This window comes from Lachancea thermotolerans (genome assembly GCF_000142805.1).
Source record: "Lachancea thermotolerans CBS 6340 chromosome H complete sequence".
NCBI classification, from domain to species: domain Eukaryota; kingdom Fungi; phylum Ascomycota; class Saccharomycetes; order Saccharomycetales; family Saccharomycetaceae; genus Lachancea; species Lachancea thermotolerans.
This window is the reverse complement of record NC_013084.1, coordinates 969,049-986,838: the sequence shown is the minus strand read 5'-3', so window position 1 is coordinate 986,838 and position 17,790 is coordinate 969,049. Positions and strand designations below refer to the sequence as shown.

The 17,790-nt window shown below is 51.5% G+C and overlaps 7 protein-coding genes and 2 non-coding genes across 9 annotated transcripts, besides 1 other annotated feature; 8 read left to right on the top strand and 1 right to left on the bottom strand.

The window, feature by feature from the left end:
- Positions 1–101: 101 nt before the first annotated feature.
- Positions 102–172, top strand: KLTH0H11528r. Its single transcript has one exon. It is a non-coding gene; the product is annotated as a tRNA-Gly (tRNA).
- Positions 173–672: 500 nt separating this feature from the next.
- On the top strand, positions 673–1,587 carry KLTH0H11506g (uncharacterized protein; the record flags this gene model as incomplete). Its single annotated transcript, XM_002556324.1, has 1 exon — positions 673–1,587. One exon carries the CDS (start codon positions 673–675, stop codon positions 1,585–1,587), a length of 915 nt encoding a protein of 304 aa, XP_002556370.1.
- A 16-nt stretch (positions 1,588–1,603) lies between these two features.
- Positions 1,604–4,444, top strand: AIP5 (Aip5p; the record flags this gene model as incomplete). Its single annotated transcript, XM_002556323.1, has 1 exon — positions 1,604–4,444. The coding sequence occupies one exon, from the start codon at positions 1,604–1,606 to the stop codon at positions 4,442–4,444; it is 2,841 nt and encodes a 946-aa protein (XP_002556369.1).
- Positions 4,445–4,498: 54 nt separating this feature from the next.
- On the top strand, positions 4,499–5,173 carry KLTH0H11462g (KLTH0H11462p; the record flags this gene model as incomplete). The annotated part of the gene is made up of 1 exon (XM_002556322.1): positions 4,499–5,173. The coding sequence occupies one exon, from the start codon at positions 4,499–4,501 to the stop codon at positions 5,171–5,173; it is 675 nt and encodes a 224-aa protein (XP_002556368.1).
- A 370-nt stretch (positions 5,174–5,543) lies between these two features.
- Positions 5,544–8,054, top strand: KLTH0H11440g (KLTH0H11440p; the record flags this gene model as incomplete). Its single annotated transcript, XM_002556321.1, has 1 exon — positions 5,544–8,054. The coding sequence occupies one exon, from the start codon at positions 5,544–5,546 to the stop codon at positions 8,052–8,054; it is 2,511 nt and encodes an 836-aa protein (XP_002556367.1).
- Positions 8,055–9,379: 1,325 nt separating this feature from the next.
- Positions 9,380–11,512, top strand: KLTH0H11418g (KLTH0H11418p; the record flags this gene model as incomplete). The annotated part of the gene is made up of 1 exon (XM_002556320.1): positions 9,380–11,512. The coding sequence occupies one exon, from the start codon at positions 9,380–9,382 to the stop codon at positions 11,510–11,512; it is 2,133 nt and encodes a 710-aa protein (XP_002556366.1).
- A 658-nt stretch (positions 11,513–12,170) lies between these two features.
- On the top strand, positions 12,171–13,484 carry KLTH0H11396g (serine/threonine-protein kinase; the record flags this gene model as incomplete). Its single annotated transcript, XM_002556319.1, has 1 exon — positions 12,171–13,484. The coding sequence occupies one exon, from the start codon at positions 12,171–12,173 to the stop codon at positions 13,482–13,484; it is 1,314 nt and encodes a 437-aa protein (XP_002556365.1).
- A 1,073-nt stretch (positions 13,485–14,557) lies between these two features.
- Positions 14,558–14,803: a long terminal repeat.
- Positions 14,804–14,864: 61 nt separating this feature from the next.
- Positions 14,865–14,937, top strand: KLTH0H11352r. The gene has a single exon. It is a non-coding gene; the product is annotated as a tRNA-Met (tRNA).
- Positions 14,938–15,210: 273 nt separating this feature from the next.
- On the bottom strand, positions 15,211–17,706 carry IOC3 (Ioc3p; the record flags this gene model as incomplete). The annotated part of the gene is made up of 1 exon (XM_002556318.1): positions 15,211–17,706. One exon carries the CDS (start codon positions 17,704–17,706, stop codon positions 15,211–15,213), a length of 2,496 nt encoding a protein of 831 aa, XP_002556364.1.
- Between the last annotated feature and the right edge of the window lie 84 nt (positions 17,707–17,790).

Below are 17,790 nucleotides of genomic sequence, written 5' to 3'. Positions count from 1 at the left end.
ATCGAGCACTGTCCGATAGATGGCCAAGAGAAGGTCCAGGTCAGCTTCTACGGTATAATTTAGCACACAATGCTTAGAGACTGCTACCATTCCAACAAAAAGCGCAAGTGGTTTAGTGGTAAAATCCATCGTTGCCATCGATGGGCCCCCGGTTCGATTCCGGGCTTGCGCATTCTTTTTGACCCCGGTGCGCCTCTTGGGTATCTTTTATCCATGTTAGCGACGACTGAAAACGCCGCACAACAGTCAACTTCGGCTATCGCTTTACACAGCCCAAAACACCATCAAACTGTTTATAGTTTGGTGAACTTCTGCATTATCTTATCATGCAGCACAAACGCGTGTATACACGCGATCAGGTGGTTAAAGGGCTTGAAACAACGTGTATATATAGTAGATACAATTAGGGGATTGCGAGGGCACGAGGAACGGCGTCGTACCAATCTCAAAGGCAAGAGAATCTATAGAATAACAACGCAGCTCTTCACGCTAGCCCTCTATTGCCTCTGATTTTTTTTTGGCGACTTTCTTACAAGCAGTTTTTGGCAGTGCGGTTTTTCTTCATCGCAAGTGGTTTTCACAGTTGCATTGACGTCTGAGAGTTGGGATTGAACACAACTAGTCACAACCGCTTCCCCAGAGACCACATACGCCCTTCGAATAGACCACAACATGGAAAGATCAAGTACGCCCTCCCTAGTCGGCGTTTCGGTGAGAAGCATCAACGACTCCAACAACCCCGATTTCAAAGGGAATCGGGGCCCCAGCGTGGCGGAGGCTAGGTCGTCGCCACAGCTCCTGGAAAAGATCCACTCGTCCACGCAGCTCAACAAGCTGAGCTCGGCTTACACCACGGTGGACGAGTTGAACCGCGAGGGCGCGTTGCTGACGGACGACAACGACGTGGACCTCGACAAGGTGGTCCAGGGCGACACAGAGGGGGCCAGCGGCCGGCGGAAGGTGCTTCTCAGGAGAAAGAAGAACAACAGCAGCAGCAGCAAGATGCCGTCGTCATCGTCGCTGTCCGTTTCATCGATGATGTCGCCCTCGCGCTCGCGCTCGTCGCTAGTGACATCCACAGACCCAGTCCACGACCATGCCAGTGAAGGCGAGGCGCGCGCAGGCGCGGCCACCGCGGACAACGAGGACCGCATCAGAAACTCCTACGGCGAGTTCATCCCCAACCGGTCGCACAGGCCGCATCTCGCGGGCGGCGAGTCGTACCAAAGCACTCAGAACGACAGCACCGGCGAGGACGCGGACGCAGAGAGGCCCGGGAGAAGCTCCAAGAGGGAGGACGCCTCCCGCGGCTACCTCAGGTCTCTGTCGCGCTCCCTGAGTCGCGACCCGCAGAAGAAGGCCCACGACCAGGAGCAGGAGGACGCCCGGATGTATAGCACGAACAACTACCGGATTTCGCAGCTCGACCTGGAGAACGCTCCTCACGTGATCAAAGAAGAAATCGAAGAAGAACAAGATCAGGGAGCTTTAATGGACGATGAAGGGAACGAGGAATACAGCGAGCCACTGCGCGAATCAGCATCGAAACAGCTCGACAATGACAAACTCCAAGAGGGCGACCATTAGCGATCTCGACCAGCTCATGGATGGGATTGAGGATTTCATGCTGACGCAGGATCAACCCACCACGAGTGAGGACAAGGCCACTATGCCCTTATCGCCGCCGGAAGAGCAGGCGAGCCAGAGGCCGGAAAGCCACGCGGCTGCTGTCGCGCCTGCGCCGGACCACAAGACGTGCGCCGGGGAGCCCCAGCGCACGATTGAGGCGGCGGGCGCGCTTGCGAGTGGCGGCGAGAACGAGGCCATAGAGGTCGAGGAAACTAACGTAGATAGTGATAATAATTCAAGACTACGCACCAAACCCAGCGACTTGGGGCGCGGCCATCAGGATGGCGATGCGGCGGTAGCAGAGGCGGTTGCCGAGCCAAGTCCAAACATTGAGCTTGGGGCCTCCGCGCAGGGCTCTATTGACGCCCACGCGGACGAAGTCCCGAAGCACGAGGAGCCTTCTGCGTTGAACCCGGTGGGTGAAACCCCGGATCGCAAGCCGCAAAGAAAACAGAGCCTCAAGCGCGAAGAGCACAGCAAAGACGAAAGCGAGCACGAAGGCCCTGACGAGACAAGCGCAGGCAGCCGGGTTGCAAGTTGCGGAGAAATCGCAAAAAAAAATTACCAGGGCGGAGCAACTATTAAAGGTGGGGAAAGAAGCGGCGCCGCGCCGTTGAAAGCTGAGAGCAAGCCGAACAACAACCGCAACGGTCGGGTGCCAGATAAAAAGGACGAAGCGGACAAAACGGATGACGCGGACTTAAAGAATGGAACTCTGATTGAGCGCAAGAAAAACAACGCAGGCCTTGACGAGGACCTACAGCCCGCAGGGACCGACGCAGCAGCCGAGAACTTGGAAAAGGCGAGCGGGGAGATCAAAGAAGATGCGTCCGGGAAGTGCGAGAAAGGAGCCGAGAGCGCTGATGAGGATGCTAGCGTGATAGAGCAGCAAACGCAGACACAGAGCGCGAACAAGGCGGTGGGAAGCGGAGCTGCAGCAGATAGCACCCCGGATTTGCGGGGAAGTGCTAAGGGCGAGGAGCGCGAGGAGCATGAGAGAGCTCTGGACGGCGGAGACGCGCCAAACGCTCATGACACCGTCGAGGCCCGCGAGCCGGCAAACGGAGAGCTAGCTATGGGAGAAGAAGCCGTCGAGCTAACCAGCGCAGAGCCCACGGAAACCGCAGAAGCCGTCGAGCCAACCAGCGCAGAGCCCACGGAAACCGCAGAGCAAGCGGAGGAGGCCGAGCACCCTGCACAGCGCGCCGAGAGCCGGGGCGCGGAATTGAGCCACAGGCCAAAAACTTCTGACGTTCGCGAGTCTCGCGAGCCAGAGGTCCCAGAAGCAGGAGACGCTGAGTTGGTGGGTCGTAAAGAAGCGCACGCCGCCCAACAAGATGACGAGGGATTAGCCGGGCGAGACGGCCAAGCCGCACACGCCCTGCAGGATAAGCAAGGTATCCAGGCGACAATTGCCCTGCAAGGTGAGCACGAAAACCCCGCAGGGGCCGCCGGCCTTGCAAGTGACGCAGATCCCAGCGAGCAGAAGCACAACGACCGCGCCAATCTCGGCGCGGAAACCGCTGCCGCGCAAACCGAAAACCCCGAGCCCAACAAAGCGCGCGGTACCGACCGGCCAGAGACCCTGCGTCATACCGAACGCAAGGAGGCGACCTGCACCGACCCAGCCCAGACTACACAGTGCGACTCCGGATCTGCCGTACTCGGCGCCGCCGCGGCTTCTAGAAACCGTGACGCCCAGCAACCAGGATTCCGTGCAGCGACGCATACCAAGGACAAGGAGGACGAGGACGCTACTACGGAGGATCAAGCGCAAGAAACAGGCCCGGAGGCGAACTCGGACCTTATTTCGGACCTTCTCTCCGAGCTTCACCTAGAGCCGCAGCCAGACCCCCGCTCGCATGTTGTCGCCCAGACGGAACCTGAGGCCGGCCTAGACCACAACAAACAAACCCAAGCTTCCCGCCCAAAGCAGAGCCCAACAGCGTCCTCGTCCGCAGATCAATCCAGCGATCCGGAAAACCAGCTTAATGCCACAGACGGTGCCGCAGACGATGTCGCATTTGACGCAGACGGCTCTGCAGAGCCGCCCGCTGCCAGGGTTTCTGCAGCAAACTCCGAGTCTGCCTCACCAGCACAATCTAGCACCTCAGAGCCAGCCGCGGTGCCTTCTGGCTCTAACACGCCCCCTACACACGTCAAGCCCGGGCCGGCTGTTCCGGAGAGTATAAATAATGATCAGCGCGCAGAAGTCACGAAGCAGGACGTGCCCGACGCAGAACACCAACAAACCAGCGTCGACTCCAGTGGCAACCACGCAAAGTCCGGGCCAGCTCCCGCACACCCAGACGCGCCCTCGCCGCTGAGCGCTGCGCGCGACTCTGACGCGCCTGCGCAGTCACAATCGCGTGCCTTGGCCGACGAGATCGACGATTTGCTACGCGGTCTAGAAGCCAGCAGCGGCGTGGCTGACAAAAGCTCAGCCGAAAAAGGGGCCGCGCGCAGCCCCTCCGTCGGCGGTGACAAGAACAAATCCATCTCCGCCATCTCCGCCATCTCCGATATTCTCGCGTCGGAGCCCGTTTACCTCTACACATCGCTTGCGGGCGGCGGCTTCCACATGCCGTCCCGCACCAACCGCCTAGCTCATATTCTCAGTGCAAACCGCGTGGATTTCAGCTACCGTGACCTAGGCACAGACGACGAGGCGCGCCGCGTGTGGAAACGGTTTGGTCGCGGCCGCAGCCTTCCAGCCGTTGTTCGCGGGCGCGACGACATCATAGGCAACTGGGAGGAGATGGACCAGGCCAATGAGGATTACCGGGTTCGCGAGCTCATCTACGAAACGCTGTAGACGCTGGAGACGCCGAAGACGCCGAAGACGCCGAAGACGCCGAAGACGCCGGAGATGCCGCCCCTTTATTTTCGTCTCTATGACCTCAGCAGCGGGCGAGAGGCAAATAGAAGTGCTGGTTTCTGGTTGTTGGGAGAGCTCGCTCAACAACTACATGCGCGCTGCCGAGGCTACCAGGCTACAAACTGGCTAGCCCGGCTTGTTGCGGCGGTGCCACAATGGGCAAGCGGAGCACATTCCCCCTACGTCCCACGGAGCGGTTCGTTCACCGTGCGGCGCATTTGCATATGTCCCTCGAGGCCTGCGCCCGCAGAAAGCACCGGAGATACGCGTGCCCGTGGGAACGGCCTGCAGGAAACGCACGTCTACGCAGCTGCAGCCTGGGCAAATGCATACGTGCGCACACATGCGTGCGTACTACACTCACAACACGCGCGCGGCATAAGGGTGACGCCGTCGCCCGTGCAGACGGAGGCGGGTAACAGGGATTCGCAGGGGCTGCTCGACCGAAAAAGGCATTCACACGTGACCACAAACACCATCACGTGGACGAATGGCCCAACACAACCCTATTTTTTCCGCGCGGCAGCGCGGAGCGGCGCGCGGGTCTCGTCGTGCGTGATAGTGCTCCACTTTTCTCTTTACAGCCCTTTTCTCCACGGCGGGTGGCGGACAGGTGAAAAAATTATGTATATAAAGGTAGAGACCTCTTACGTATGTGACGTGTGAGCTCCGGGAAGCGGAGACAGTCGGTTGTCACAAGCGGAGAAGTGCCCTAATTGGATTCCAGAACAGAGAGCTTTTAACACAGAGCACTCTACACAGCATTCGAAAGCAGAGCTACCGCAACACGCACGCTCTGAGACCGCAGCGCGAGTTACGCTCTTTCGTTTTCCACCCACCAACTCCAGCACCCAGAGCCTACTCCCCTAGTTAGCTTAAAAAATACGCAAAAGTCACCTGACCCAACGCGTTTTCTGCACACACGCACACACACACACACACACACGCACATACTACCCGATAGTTTGTGCACCGAGGAGTTTTTCCCCCTCCAAACCGCTCCTCCCTTCCCATATCACCCGCCCGCTAGCCGGACATGGTGCTTATCAAAGAGGTAGTGCTGGACCTCACCAACTTCGTGCTGTCCAACGCCAACGACGCTATTTCGTTCAAGCCGCAGCTATTCTACCAGGTGCCCGCCCAGGACTACGTGGAGCTACGCGAGCGCTACATCGCGTTCACGGGCACGTCCATGCGCAAAAACAAGTCGAAGCTGTACTTCCTGCCCACCAATATATCGGACGAGCTGCAGCAGCTCAACCCGTCGATCCCGGAGTCGGCCAAGCGCGTGCCGCGCGATGGCCACGTGTACTATAAGAACCGACTCATCACAGAGCTCGATTTCGAGAACGTCAAGCGCGTCGAGCTCGCTTGCGCCTACATAGCGTACGCAGCGGTCAACAAGGCCACGGGCGTTGAGGTCGACGATGTGGTTGCGGAGTCCGGCGACTACGACGCCGACTCGGGCTCTCTCGCAGACCCCGACCCCTCCTCTGCTGGCGCCGGCGCTGGCGCTAGTGGCACTGACGACTCAGACAAGCTCTCCCCTGCCGAGAGCACGCTTCAAGCCCTGCGGCGCGGTGGCGTGATAGGCTTCCGCGAGCTCGGCTACCTCGTCTCCATTACACCATGGCACTTCCACCGTGTCTTCAAGGTGATCACAGGCCTTACCATCCGTGAGTACGGCCAGCTTTGTACCGAATTTGTGAAGAAAAACCGCGACATCATGAACGCGTGCAAGAAGAAGGTCGAAGAGCTAAAGAGCCAGGGCCACTCCTTCCACTGTTTCGACGAGCCCGACTTCCTCAAGGACGGGTCCCTCTGCTACGAACCCACGACGAACGTCGTTCTGCTTCCGGAGTACTTTATCGATCCCAACAAGTCTAAAGAGCACAAGAAGAAGCAAAAAGAGTCCAAGTCTTCTGACGGGAAGTGCAGCCAGCGCGTCGAGGCGCGGAAGCGCAGAAGCTCTGTCATGTCCGGCAGAATTCGCCGCGCGTCACAAACCAGTATCGCCTCTAATTCCTCCATTCAGGATCCGCTTCAAAGCGAAGTTAGCTATCCTTCCACCCCTCAGCTAAGCCCTTCCGAGCAGGCTGCCGCGCACCACTCCGGAAATTCATTGTCCGCCTCACCAGTAGTAGGCTTCAACCTTGGAGGCACCATGGACGCCCCTGTAATGGGTACTAGACCTCTCAATCCACAGTATCTGGCGAAATCTCGAAAGGGCAGCTTGGTCAACTCGGCCACCGGCGTGCTTTCATCAGCTTCGGCTTTGGGTAAAGTCCTGAAGCCAAGGAGCAGCGGAGGAGCCGTCAGCGGTGGATCTAACTTTATTCGGAAAATGAGCGAGCCTTCTCTGGCGCTGGCTGCTAGAGGTCTGCAGAGCTTGCCTTTGGAAGCTGACGGCGATGAAGCCAATGCAGGAATTACAACCGTGACGAGTGCGACCGACTTGAATTTGCAGCCAGTGCTCTCGCCTCAGATCGACTTCAAGTTTGACATTTTTGGAACCGCTGGCAGTCGCGAAGACCCCATGGGATCTGGTTCTTGTGTTGCCTCTGGCTCTGCTTCGGGGGCGTCTTTGTCCGTCGCCGAAACTGACAGCGCTCAGACGCCCTCTAATCCAAATGGCGAGTCCCGCACGGTCTCCTCTTTGACTGCTGGTTCAAGCAACGGCAGCTTGAATATGGGTTTCGCAGATGAAATCGCGCCCAACGCTCTTGCGCCCGCCGAGCAAAATGAATACTCGATTGGGATGCCAGCAGGGAGCTCTAGCACTGCAGCCACTTCAGTACAAGGATTTGCGTCGCGAGCTAATGAGTCCCTTCCACGGGGATCAGTGCACACTCTCCTCGACGACATCACGGGGTTGGAGCCCGAGGAGAATATGCTGCTGGACCTAAACGCCATGCACGACGAAGACCTCTCAGCTCAGTCATACGGTCTCCTCGGCCCCAAGGCTGAAACCGGCATCCACAGCAGCAACAGCTTCACTAGCCTCCCTAACTATGCGGCATCTTCCCTACACCAAGATCACCAGGGGCAGCACGATTTGCAAGTGCTTCAACAAGGACATACAGCGCAGCAGCAGTTTTCCGCGCAGGAAATCTCAGCGCTGAGCGGCGGTGAACTTCCATACTCACGGAACCGCCTCAATTCTGTGGCCCCGGAGATGGATGACCTCGACCGCATGTTTCTATCTGGATACGAAGGCTCTACTCCAGGCTTATCCTCAGCTTTGGCTGCCCAGTTCTCCACAGGCGACGTCGACACTCTTGGCATGAACGCGCATATGTCATCTGAACAATCTACTAGAGACAACACCATGGCTACCACTGCTACTGCCGCGACTGCCGACACCACCGATTCTACTCGAGCTTTCGAAGACAAGAATACTCTGGAGTCCTACACCCATCTTGGGTTCGATACCCTTTCACCTTGCGCGTCGCCTACGTCCCGCATCGACCAATCTTCCTTCGAGGCGATGATCTCTTCCTCAGGCAACGAAGAGATCGTCGGGAACCAATTCCACTTTGTACAGTGAAATGAGTCTTGTTCGCTTTCCCCTCCCCCAAAGTTTTCAACTATCGAGCTTCACGGACCTTTCTATGACCTCATCCCCGCACTAATCACTTTGAAACAAATACATGACATTCCCCGGCGGAAACCGTACCACCCTACACTAAAAAACCAGCTTTTGCCACTCCCCCCCTTTTACACAACAGCGACGCGGGTACTTTAAATGGGTCATACACCTACTGATCAACCGCGCATGTGCTACGTTGTCTGGATCTGAAAGAAGGTCCATTGTGCAAGTAATTAAGCTACTAATGAATGAAGTAATGACTCATCCCCTCATCTTTGTTTTTCTTCTCGTTTCTCATAAATTTACTCTGATAGAATTCGCATACACATTTCATAAACTCTTTCGTATCACCGCAGCTCTCGGAGCCCCAGCGAAACCAAGCGCTTCGCGCTCGGCTCTTTTCCATAACTTCTCTAGGAAATACCCGAGTTTTCAAAAAAATGCACGCACCTATGTCTCTCATTGCTCTCAACCTGCAGATTTTCTGCACCTGATGCCACCCAGCTTCACGCCATTACCAGAATCTTGAAACCCTGACTACTTCCATCCTTTTCCTCTGTTAGTTTCAGGTATTAAGCAGGTAGACTTCCGCAAATTAGTGCACATGCCCTCTTCAACCACGTGATTTAGCGATTTCACGAAAACCGTCGATAATGACATGTAACTTCTGTTACCTAATCAAAGATGCATAACGAGGGTGCATGAATAATGCACTGATGTTGTGGGACAAAATATCCACACGTTTCTTGGGAAAACTCGAGATCACGTGAAAGTCACCGAACACGGAAACCCCATCCCCTTCTTTGTAAGCCATCACCCACTCCCAGATTCCCGGGGTTTGTTTATCCAATTGGGGTTGAAACAAGGGGTCAAACCAACAACAGGTGCCGGGCAGCCGCATGTGGTGTACATATAAATAGGGAAGACGGGGCTATGGGCGGTAAACTGTCGCGTTTTTGTTTCAACAGATATTGAAGAACAAAGAGAATAATCGCCTCTTGAGGAGTTCTGAAGGCCGAGTGAGGAAGCAATATTAAAGCGCACCGCCCTGGACACGGGAGCCAAACGCCTAGTTCTTGAGCTTCACCATTGACTATCATTTTTTCGAGGAATTCAGACGTCTCACACAGAAGTAATTTGCAATCGCTTGGCGTTTTCTTCGAAGCTTGTTCCAAAGCCTGCAGCCGTACCATTGAGCTCGCCGACAGGAGACTTTCGACTTCCGAAGACCGCAATCCACGCGCTGCTTAAATCAAAACACACTAGTACACCCTACCACATCAATGGCAAGAGACATTCAAAACCAATTGCTGTTCGAAATCGCCACAGAGGTGGCCAACAGAGTCGGCGGCATCTACTCGGTGCTGAAGTCCAAGGCGCCAATCACGTGCGCGCGCTACCGAGACAATTACACGCTAATAGGCCTCTTGAACCCAGAAACTTACCAAACTGAAGTCGAGCCACTGGACTGGCGCGACTCTGCAACCTTCGAGTCCTCCAGCGCGCACACACCGGAGATCCGGAATGCGCTCGAAAACATGAGCAACCGCGGCGTACAATTTGTATACGGGCGGTGGCTCATTGAGGGTGCTCCACGTGTGCTCTTGTTCCAGCTTGATTCCGTGCGCGCCCACCTCAACGAATGGAAATCTGATTTGTGGGACATTGCAGGCATCCCTTCGCCCGAAGGCGACACGTGGACAGACGATGCAATCTTGCTGGGCTACGTAGTGGCTTGGTTTCTGGGCGAGCTCGCTCATCTCGACCAAAGGCATGCCATTATTGCGCACTTCCACGAATGGATGGCAGGTGTCGCTCTACCTCTATGCCGCAAGCGGCGGATAGATGTAGTCACCATTTTTACTACGCACGCCACGTTGCTCGGTCGCTACTTGTGCGCTGGCAATGTGGATTTCTACAACAACTTGGACAAGTTCGATGTGGACTCCGAGGCCGGTAAGCGGGGGATTTACCATCGTTACTGTATAGAACGTGCTGCAGCCCACACTGCGGACGTTTTTACAACAGTATCCCAGATCACTGCGTATGAATCTGAGTACCTGCTGAAGCGTAAGCCAGACGGGATTTTACCAAACGGCATTAACGTAGTGAAATTCCAAGCTGTGCACGAATTTCAAAACTTGCACGCACTGAAGAAGGAGAAAATCAATGATTTTGTGAAAGGACATTTTCATGGCCACTATGACTTCAATTTGGACAACACCCTTTATTTCTTTATCGCTGGCAGATATGAGTTTAGAAATAAAGGTGCCGATATGTTCATAGAGGCACTAGCGCGCCTGAACTACAGGCTGAAAATGGCGAATTCTAGAATGACGGTGGTTGCTTTCATCATTATGCCTGCCAAGAACAAATCCTACACTGTCGATGCTTTGAAGGGTCAGGCTGTGGTCACATCACTTGAAAACACCGTTAAGGACGTTGCAGGTCTCATTGAAAAGCGCCTTTTTGAATATGCGATGCGTCACCCAGATGGCGGGACCTCTGGGATACCAACCGAGTTGGACCAACTGCTTAAGCCCTCCGATAAAGTACTGCTCAAAAGACGCACTTTAGCACTTAGACGCCCGGAAGGCTCGCTGCCTCCCGTAGTCACGCACAACATGGCGGATGATGCCAATGACCCCGTTCTTAACCACATAAGAAGAGTCCAGCTGTTCAACAACTCCAATGACAGGGTCAAGGTTATCTTCCATCCCGAGTTTTTGAACGCCAACAATCCTATTCTATCATTGGATTATGACGAATTTGTGCGCGGCTGTCACCTGGGTGTTTTCCCATCCTATTATGAGCCTTGGGGGTATACGCCAGCCGAATGTACTGTCATGGGCATTCCCTCTATCACAACAAATCTCTCAGGATTTGGTGCGTACATGGAGGATCTGATCGAACAAGACCAGGCCAAGGACTACGGCATCTACATTGTTGATCGCCGTTTCAAGAACGCAGACGAATCAGTAGAGCAGCTTGTTGATTATATGGAGAGTTTTGTCAAAAAGACTCGCCGACAAAGAATCAACCAAAGGAATAGAACCGAGCGGCTCTGTGACCTACTTGACTGGAAGCGCATGGGCCTGGAGTATGCGAAAGCGAGACAATTGGCCTTACGTCGAGCATACCCCGACTTGTTCAAAGCTGTTGTTGGCGAAGAAGTTAGCGACGCCAACATGAACTCATTGGCTGGAGGCAAGAAGTTCAAAATATCGCGTCCTCTAAGTGTTCCTGGATCCCCCCGCGACCCAAGAGCCGAAAGCATTGGAAGCACTATCTTGATGACACCTGGCGACTTGGGCACCTTACAAGATGCTAACAACGCCGATGACTATTTCCACTTGAGCATGGGTGTCGAGGATGAGGAAGAAGACGAAGTGAACTATCTCGCTGCCGCTGACTAGTCCGTGCATGTGCCAGTCGGCGACTTAAAATTTGATCTCAATGTAGCTTTGTAATTAAGCATTCGCAGAGCGTAAAGCTAAATGAAAGCTCAAGCTCCCACAATACAAAAAAATTAAGAGGAAAGGTCAAAAATAACTGTTAGCTTTACTTTGCCATGGGAAAATACGCAAGAAGAGCTAAAACTCAAGCTAGAGCTCCTCGAATGCCCCTAGAGCCAACTAAGTTGAATATAAATATATTAGACCACAGAAGTAAATAAGCAAAACTGAGCTTTGAAGTGTGCAAGTTCTCTTATCAGTGAACCAAGATAATTGAAGACCACAACAAAATTGTATACCCAAGAAAAAGATTCCAATAAGTTAAGTTGCCATTCTCCAAGTTGTTCGAGCCGAATATTGGTTCTTAATTTAGGCTCGAAAAGCCCTGCCTTTTAGCCGCGATGTCATTTTCAAATGGCGTTTATAACGACAGAAATCGAAGAGGCTTGAAAGTTACAGGGGTCCTTGTCACGTAACCCATTCACTACGTGTTGACCTAATCATATAATTAGAGCTCAGAAAGCTGTTTACTTGAATTCGTTGCACTTTTCCGAAGCCAGGTGATATAAGTTTCAACAGCCTCTTCGCTTGAACCGGACTGATATTCAAATCGCTTACAATGGGAGGCTTAGTTGACGAGTATCTCAGCTCTCAGGGAAAACCTGAGGAGCCCGAAAAGATCGAGGGCCACACATTCAAAAAGGTTCTGAACAAGATTAGCGGACAGCCAGACTCGTACGTTAACAAGGCGGATTATATTTTCGGGAGAACGCTTGGTGCAGGATCTTTCGGCGTGGTGAGACAAGCCAGGAAACTCTCCACAGGGGAAAACGTCGCAGTCAAGATCTTACTTAAAAAGGCGCTTAAGGGCAAAGATGTTCAACTGCAAATGCTCTACGACGAGCTCTCGATTCTGCAGAAGCTGGACCATCCCAATATTGTTAAGTTCAAAGATTGGTTTGAATCAAAGGATAAGTTTTATATTGTCACTCAACTGGCCATGGGTGGTGAACTCTTTGACAGGATTCTCAAAAAGGGTAAATTTACAGAAAAGGATGCAGTGCGTATTGTCTATCAAATACTGAAGGCTGTTGAATATCTTCATTCCAGGAACATTGTTCACCGGGATCTAAAACCTGAAAATCTCTTATACCTCGCTGAGAAGGATGACTCTCCGCTTGTTTTAGGCGATTTCGGGATTGCTAAAGAACTGAACAATGAGGATGAGCTGATACACAAGGCGGCCGGATCGATGGGCTACGTGGCACCTGAAGTACTTACAACTAGCGGACATGGTAAACCTTGCGACATTTGGTCCCTTGGTGTTGTCACATATACGCTGCTCTGCGGCTACTCACCATTCGTTGCGGAAAGCGTCGAAGGCTTCCTAGAAGAATGTACCTCAGGCAGATACCCAGTAACGTTCCATAAACCATACTGGTCTAGTATTTCGGATGATGCTAAGGACTTTATCCTTCAAGCGCTCACGGTAACCCCACGCTACAGACCGTCTGCTACCGAGCTATTGAACCATAAGTGGATCACAGGTGAATACACGAAAACTGACAACTTATTGCCTGGCATCAGAAAGGAGTTCGACGCTCGCCGCAAATTCCGTGAAGCTGTGGAGATTGTTAAGCTAAACAACAGAATCAAGAAACTTAACCAACTTTATGCTACAGGTGAAGAGGATGACTCCGATATTGAAGAAAATTCTCCATCTAATAGTCTGAACAGTTCAATGTCCAATCTGTCTGTTGGAGGTAGCCGCTCTTCTGACAAAAGCGTCGGTTCTAAGCACCTAAAATCTGCCTTAACCCAGGACGCATTTGCTCAGATTGTCAAAGCCGCCACTCAGAACAAAGATCGTATCATGAACTACAAGGATGATCAACCTCTATCAGATGACAATAGCAGTAGCTCGGCTAAATGAGCAAGTTACTCGCATGGCTCTGCATAAGCCCGTTTTTTGTGCCCAACTAATAGTACCATCCCCCTACAATCCTGCAACTGAATCCAACAAAGTCAATAATGACCAACATCCTTGGCACACGCTTGGAATACCGACTCTCACGAGCCGCAATATAGCATTATCAAAACGTTAGAGACGCCGATTTCTTTCGTTCTTCGGCAGCAAGCCTTGTGTTCAGGCCCTGGGCGTGCTTTGTAATGAAAACAGTACGGGTGAAGTTATTCTTTAATAAGGGCAACATACCGGATAGGCGCGGTGACAAACCAATTGTAAGTAACATATAATTTTTTAGGCAGGTGGCTTAATGTAAACAACTAAACGTCTTAAAACAGAAGTACCTTAACAACCTGAGCATGTATACCTTTCAGCCAGACGCACCACAAGGTGGCATTATTACTTCGAAGCTTGTTGCTCTAAGGAGGGGCGTAAGAATGTGTCTCAGAAGGTCTATTTTGGCGTAGTCCCTCCCCTCCTTTCGGCCCTCTAACACCCGGTCGACAGGCAATAGTTCTCCAAACTTGAATGAGGACTTGAAAGCTCCACCTAACGTGCTATTTTCTAGTGACGCTCTTGTAGCCGAAGCTCCCCGTTTACCACAGTCAATTGATGCCGATTCTTTCTAATTCGCTTCGACTTGGCGAAATGTAGAAGTTATGATATAGACCATCCAGACGATTCAGGTGCTCAGTGGATCTCAAAAGGCAAATATCAGAACTTAAGCTTCGCCTTGGTTGCCCATCTCAAGGGGACTAAAGTGCTGAAACACGCTTCTCTCGTGACTTTATCTGCTTTCCCACAGAGCTTCATGAGAGTACCTTGCCTCATTCGCTTAGAAACTACCGAGCACAGATCTGCCATGAAGCCGCGGAACAAACGCACAAGGATATTGTCGACAGATGGAAGAAAGCTCGAATAAATTCACGGAGAACTGTATAAACGCTTGGCCATTGTTTGATTGCGATCGATTATCATCATCTTTACAAAGACCTAATTTATGTAGAGCAGCATTTGAGATAACCCAGCATTGAGGCCGTTGGTGTCGTATGTTATTATGAGCTTCTGGATTATGATGAAGTTGGCGGTTAGTAGCCTCTATACAGCCGCGACTATTCTTCTATCCGAGGATAACTTCTTCCTTTCTTCTACTTAATCTCATACTGAGCCTTGGATGCAGTAGTACTTATAGTTATAGGTCCGGAGACCTAGAGCAAGTCTCATTATCTCTGATGTTGTTCCTTCGTTGTCTCAGAATATCCTATTTCCATTATTGTTTTATGACAGATGGCTATTATCTGAAGAAATGCTTAGAGACACTCTTGACATCTCCAATTCCCAAGTTATGCTTCAGTAGCTCAGTCGGAAGAGCGTCAGTCTCATAATCTGAAGGTCGAGAGTTCGAACCTCCCCTGGAGCATTATTTTTGCTAATTGGACGTAAGACAAGCTTGCGCAGTCTTTTAATCAATATCGGTACGTCGCAATTATCGCCATGCAAACCCTTGACTGTCTATGTAAGGCTTAGCTAGTTATCCATGATGAAAGGCTAAATGAAGAAGGATGGGCGACAGGGTTTCGTGAACTAGCTGATGGCCATGGTGCTAACAGATCTTTAAGCCAAACGTTCGTTCACTTTGACTTTCCATTTGTGGGGGAGCCCCTAAGGATTCCAGCGGAAAGCGCGGTAATCTTCATTCTCCTCCACGTCCCCTTCCACGGCCCCTACCTCTACCTCTGCCCCTGCCTCGACCTCTTCCTCTTCCTCTTCCTCTTCCACTACCCCTAGCACCACCTCTTCCTTCGGTCGTGGTTCCGCCTCGAGTGCTTCCACCTTTGCCTCTGCCCCTTCCTCTACCTCTTCCTCTACCTCTTCCTCTACCTCTTCCTCTACCTCTCGACGTTGTCGCTATCTTTGGTTTGGCACCCCGTAGCTCATAACTTTCATCATCATTCTCGTCGTCAGTAAAGTCGTCGTTGCCATCGTCCTCTTCCGGGAAGTCTTCGTCTGCATAAGCGTCGGATTCTGATTCTTGGCCTAATTCGTCACCAGATCCCCCTTCTTTCTCGACATAAGCCTCGTCTTCCGAGTACGCATCGTCTAGGTCATCGTCTTTGCTATATGTTGCCCTGTTCCTTTGGGATCTTCTTAATGTCCTTTTGCTACTTTCAATTTCATCGAATTTCGCGTCGAGTTCTTCAAATGCTGCTAGGAAAGGTAGAAGCTTGGTCAAATAATCCCTAACCGAGCGAAGCTTTTCACGCGAAGCATTAAACTTCGACTCCTTAGGAAGAGGATTCTTGTTTATTAGACCCTTATTTGCAGGTTCGCTTCCAGGTGATTCTAAAAGGTTTAACTTGTAATCAAGCAAGGTGATGAATTCGCGTAAGGTATTGCAATCATGGCACATTTCATACCAGTAGGTTTTGGGACGTGTTGTAGATTGAGACGCAACATCGCGAATCATGGCAGGGGAGTCGTGATAGAACACCTTAAAGTGAGTGCTCATTAACTTTCCATTCTGAGTGAACAAAGTCAAAGTATCTACCTCGTTATTAGCAAATGAATCAAGCGTTCTTGCTAGGGACCGTGGGTCTGTATATGTAGTTGGGATCAGTCGCTTTTTAGCCTCTTGATAAGTGTGCAACCTTGGAATATAGAAATCGCCAACATGCGGCACTCTGCCAATGAAGAATTCCAAGTCTCTCAGTTTGAATATCTCATCTTCATAAGGTGACGACATCGGGTGATCTGGTAATTCGCCGTCGATGATTTCGTTCCAGCTATCAAATTCGCGATCGAAAATATCCACGGGCGGAGCAATCTCGCCTTCTCCATTACTGTGCACTTCCTCCCGACTTTGTTCGATGGATTTAATTAATGCAAGCTTTTGAGAAAGGTCAGCCCTCTTTCCATGCTCTAATTGCTTTTTGACATGCTTTTTGGTGCTTTTGATCTCTAATCGAGCCTGAACAAGCTCGCATAACCTCTTGAATTTAGCTTTGGTGGGTATCTCACCTTCTAGAAATATCCGTGGCACATGGTACGTTGGAACGCCATAAGGTGCGTCTCTTTTCAAATGAGAAAGGCGGAAGACCTCAGTGTGTATTTTATCTGACTGGGATAGACACCACTGAACAAGGATCCGTAACAAAACTATACGGTCACTGGGTGAAAGTGCCAGTATTCCGAGCTTTTCTAACTCCGGTGTAAGTAGTGGATCAGAATCAATAGCATATTGCTGAGGCCACGTTGGAAGGTTAGGAGTGAGAATCTCATGATTGTTGGGGTCGACCGGCTCAGTGTCGTCATCAGTGAAAACCTTAGAATGTGCGTCTCCCACTTGAAACTTCCATTCTTTGGGGTAGCCCCACGCCCAGGCATTTGTTCGGAGCTGACCTAAGAATTTAGAATACGGCTTGGGCCCCTCAGAAAGTGATTTTGAAGAAGTTGGTGTATTGTTGTTCAGCGCTAGCTTCATCAATGAAAGAAAAAGTAGATTCATAGCGTCTTGACACTTGACAAGATCTTTAATAGGCATGAAATCTTGGTACAATTTAAGAGGTGTCTCTTTGTCAGATTCCGGATAGAGGTCTAGACCCAGCTCGAAATCTTGGAACGATAAGGACCACAGGTCGCGAGGAAGGAACCCGCTGAATTTGTTTATGAAAGTCATAATTTGAATGACATCCTTTGCATAAGGTACGCTTTTCATATTGGGGGATCTAAAGCGTGAAACAATACTATAGTGGTTTTTGAAATCAGACGACGGGAGCGGCACATTGGGAGACCAGTTTTCCTCCAGAATGGCAGTTTCTGGATTTTCAATTGCTTGTTGCTGTTTTTTTACGCGTTCTCGCACAGCCTCTCTATTGATGTTTGGTTCCTTACTCTTAACTGCGGGCTTTTTCTTCTTCTTTGGCGCTGCCCTAGAGGTCTCTTCGTCGTCTTCATCAACTGGCCGCTTCGGAACGACGCGACGCGACCTTCTACGATTGGACTCTAGCATATCAGTTGCATGTTTAAGAAGCCCCTCTGGTGATTGTGTCGACGACTTGATGTTTTTGAAGTCCTGAAAAGTGAGTTGGATCTTCTTAGGTTTGGACTTTGAATTAGTCCCTTCGCTTACAGTAGCTTCCAGGCTTGGTTCACTGGAACTTTTTGAGTCAGATTCGAGAGGATCAGACATGGATTGGCGGTCTCGACGTGGATTCCACTCAGGTGAATTGTGGCAAAATTTTCTGTTAGTATGGTTAAACACCACGATCTGAAT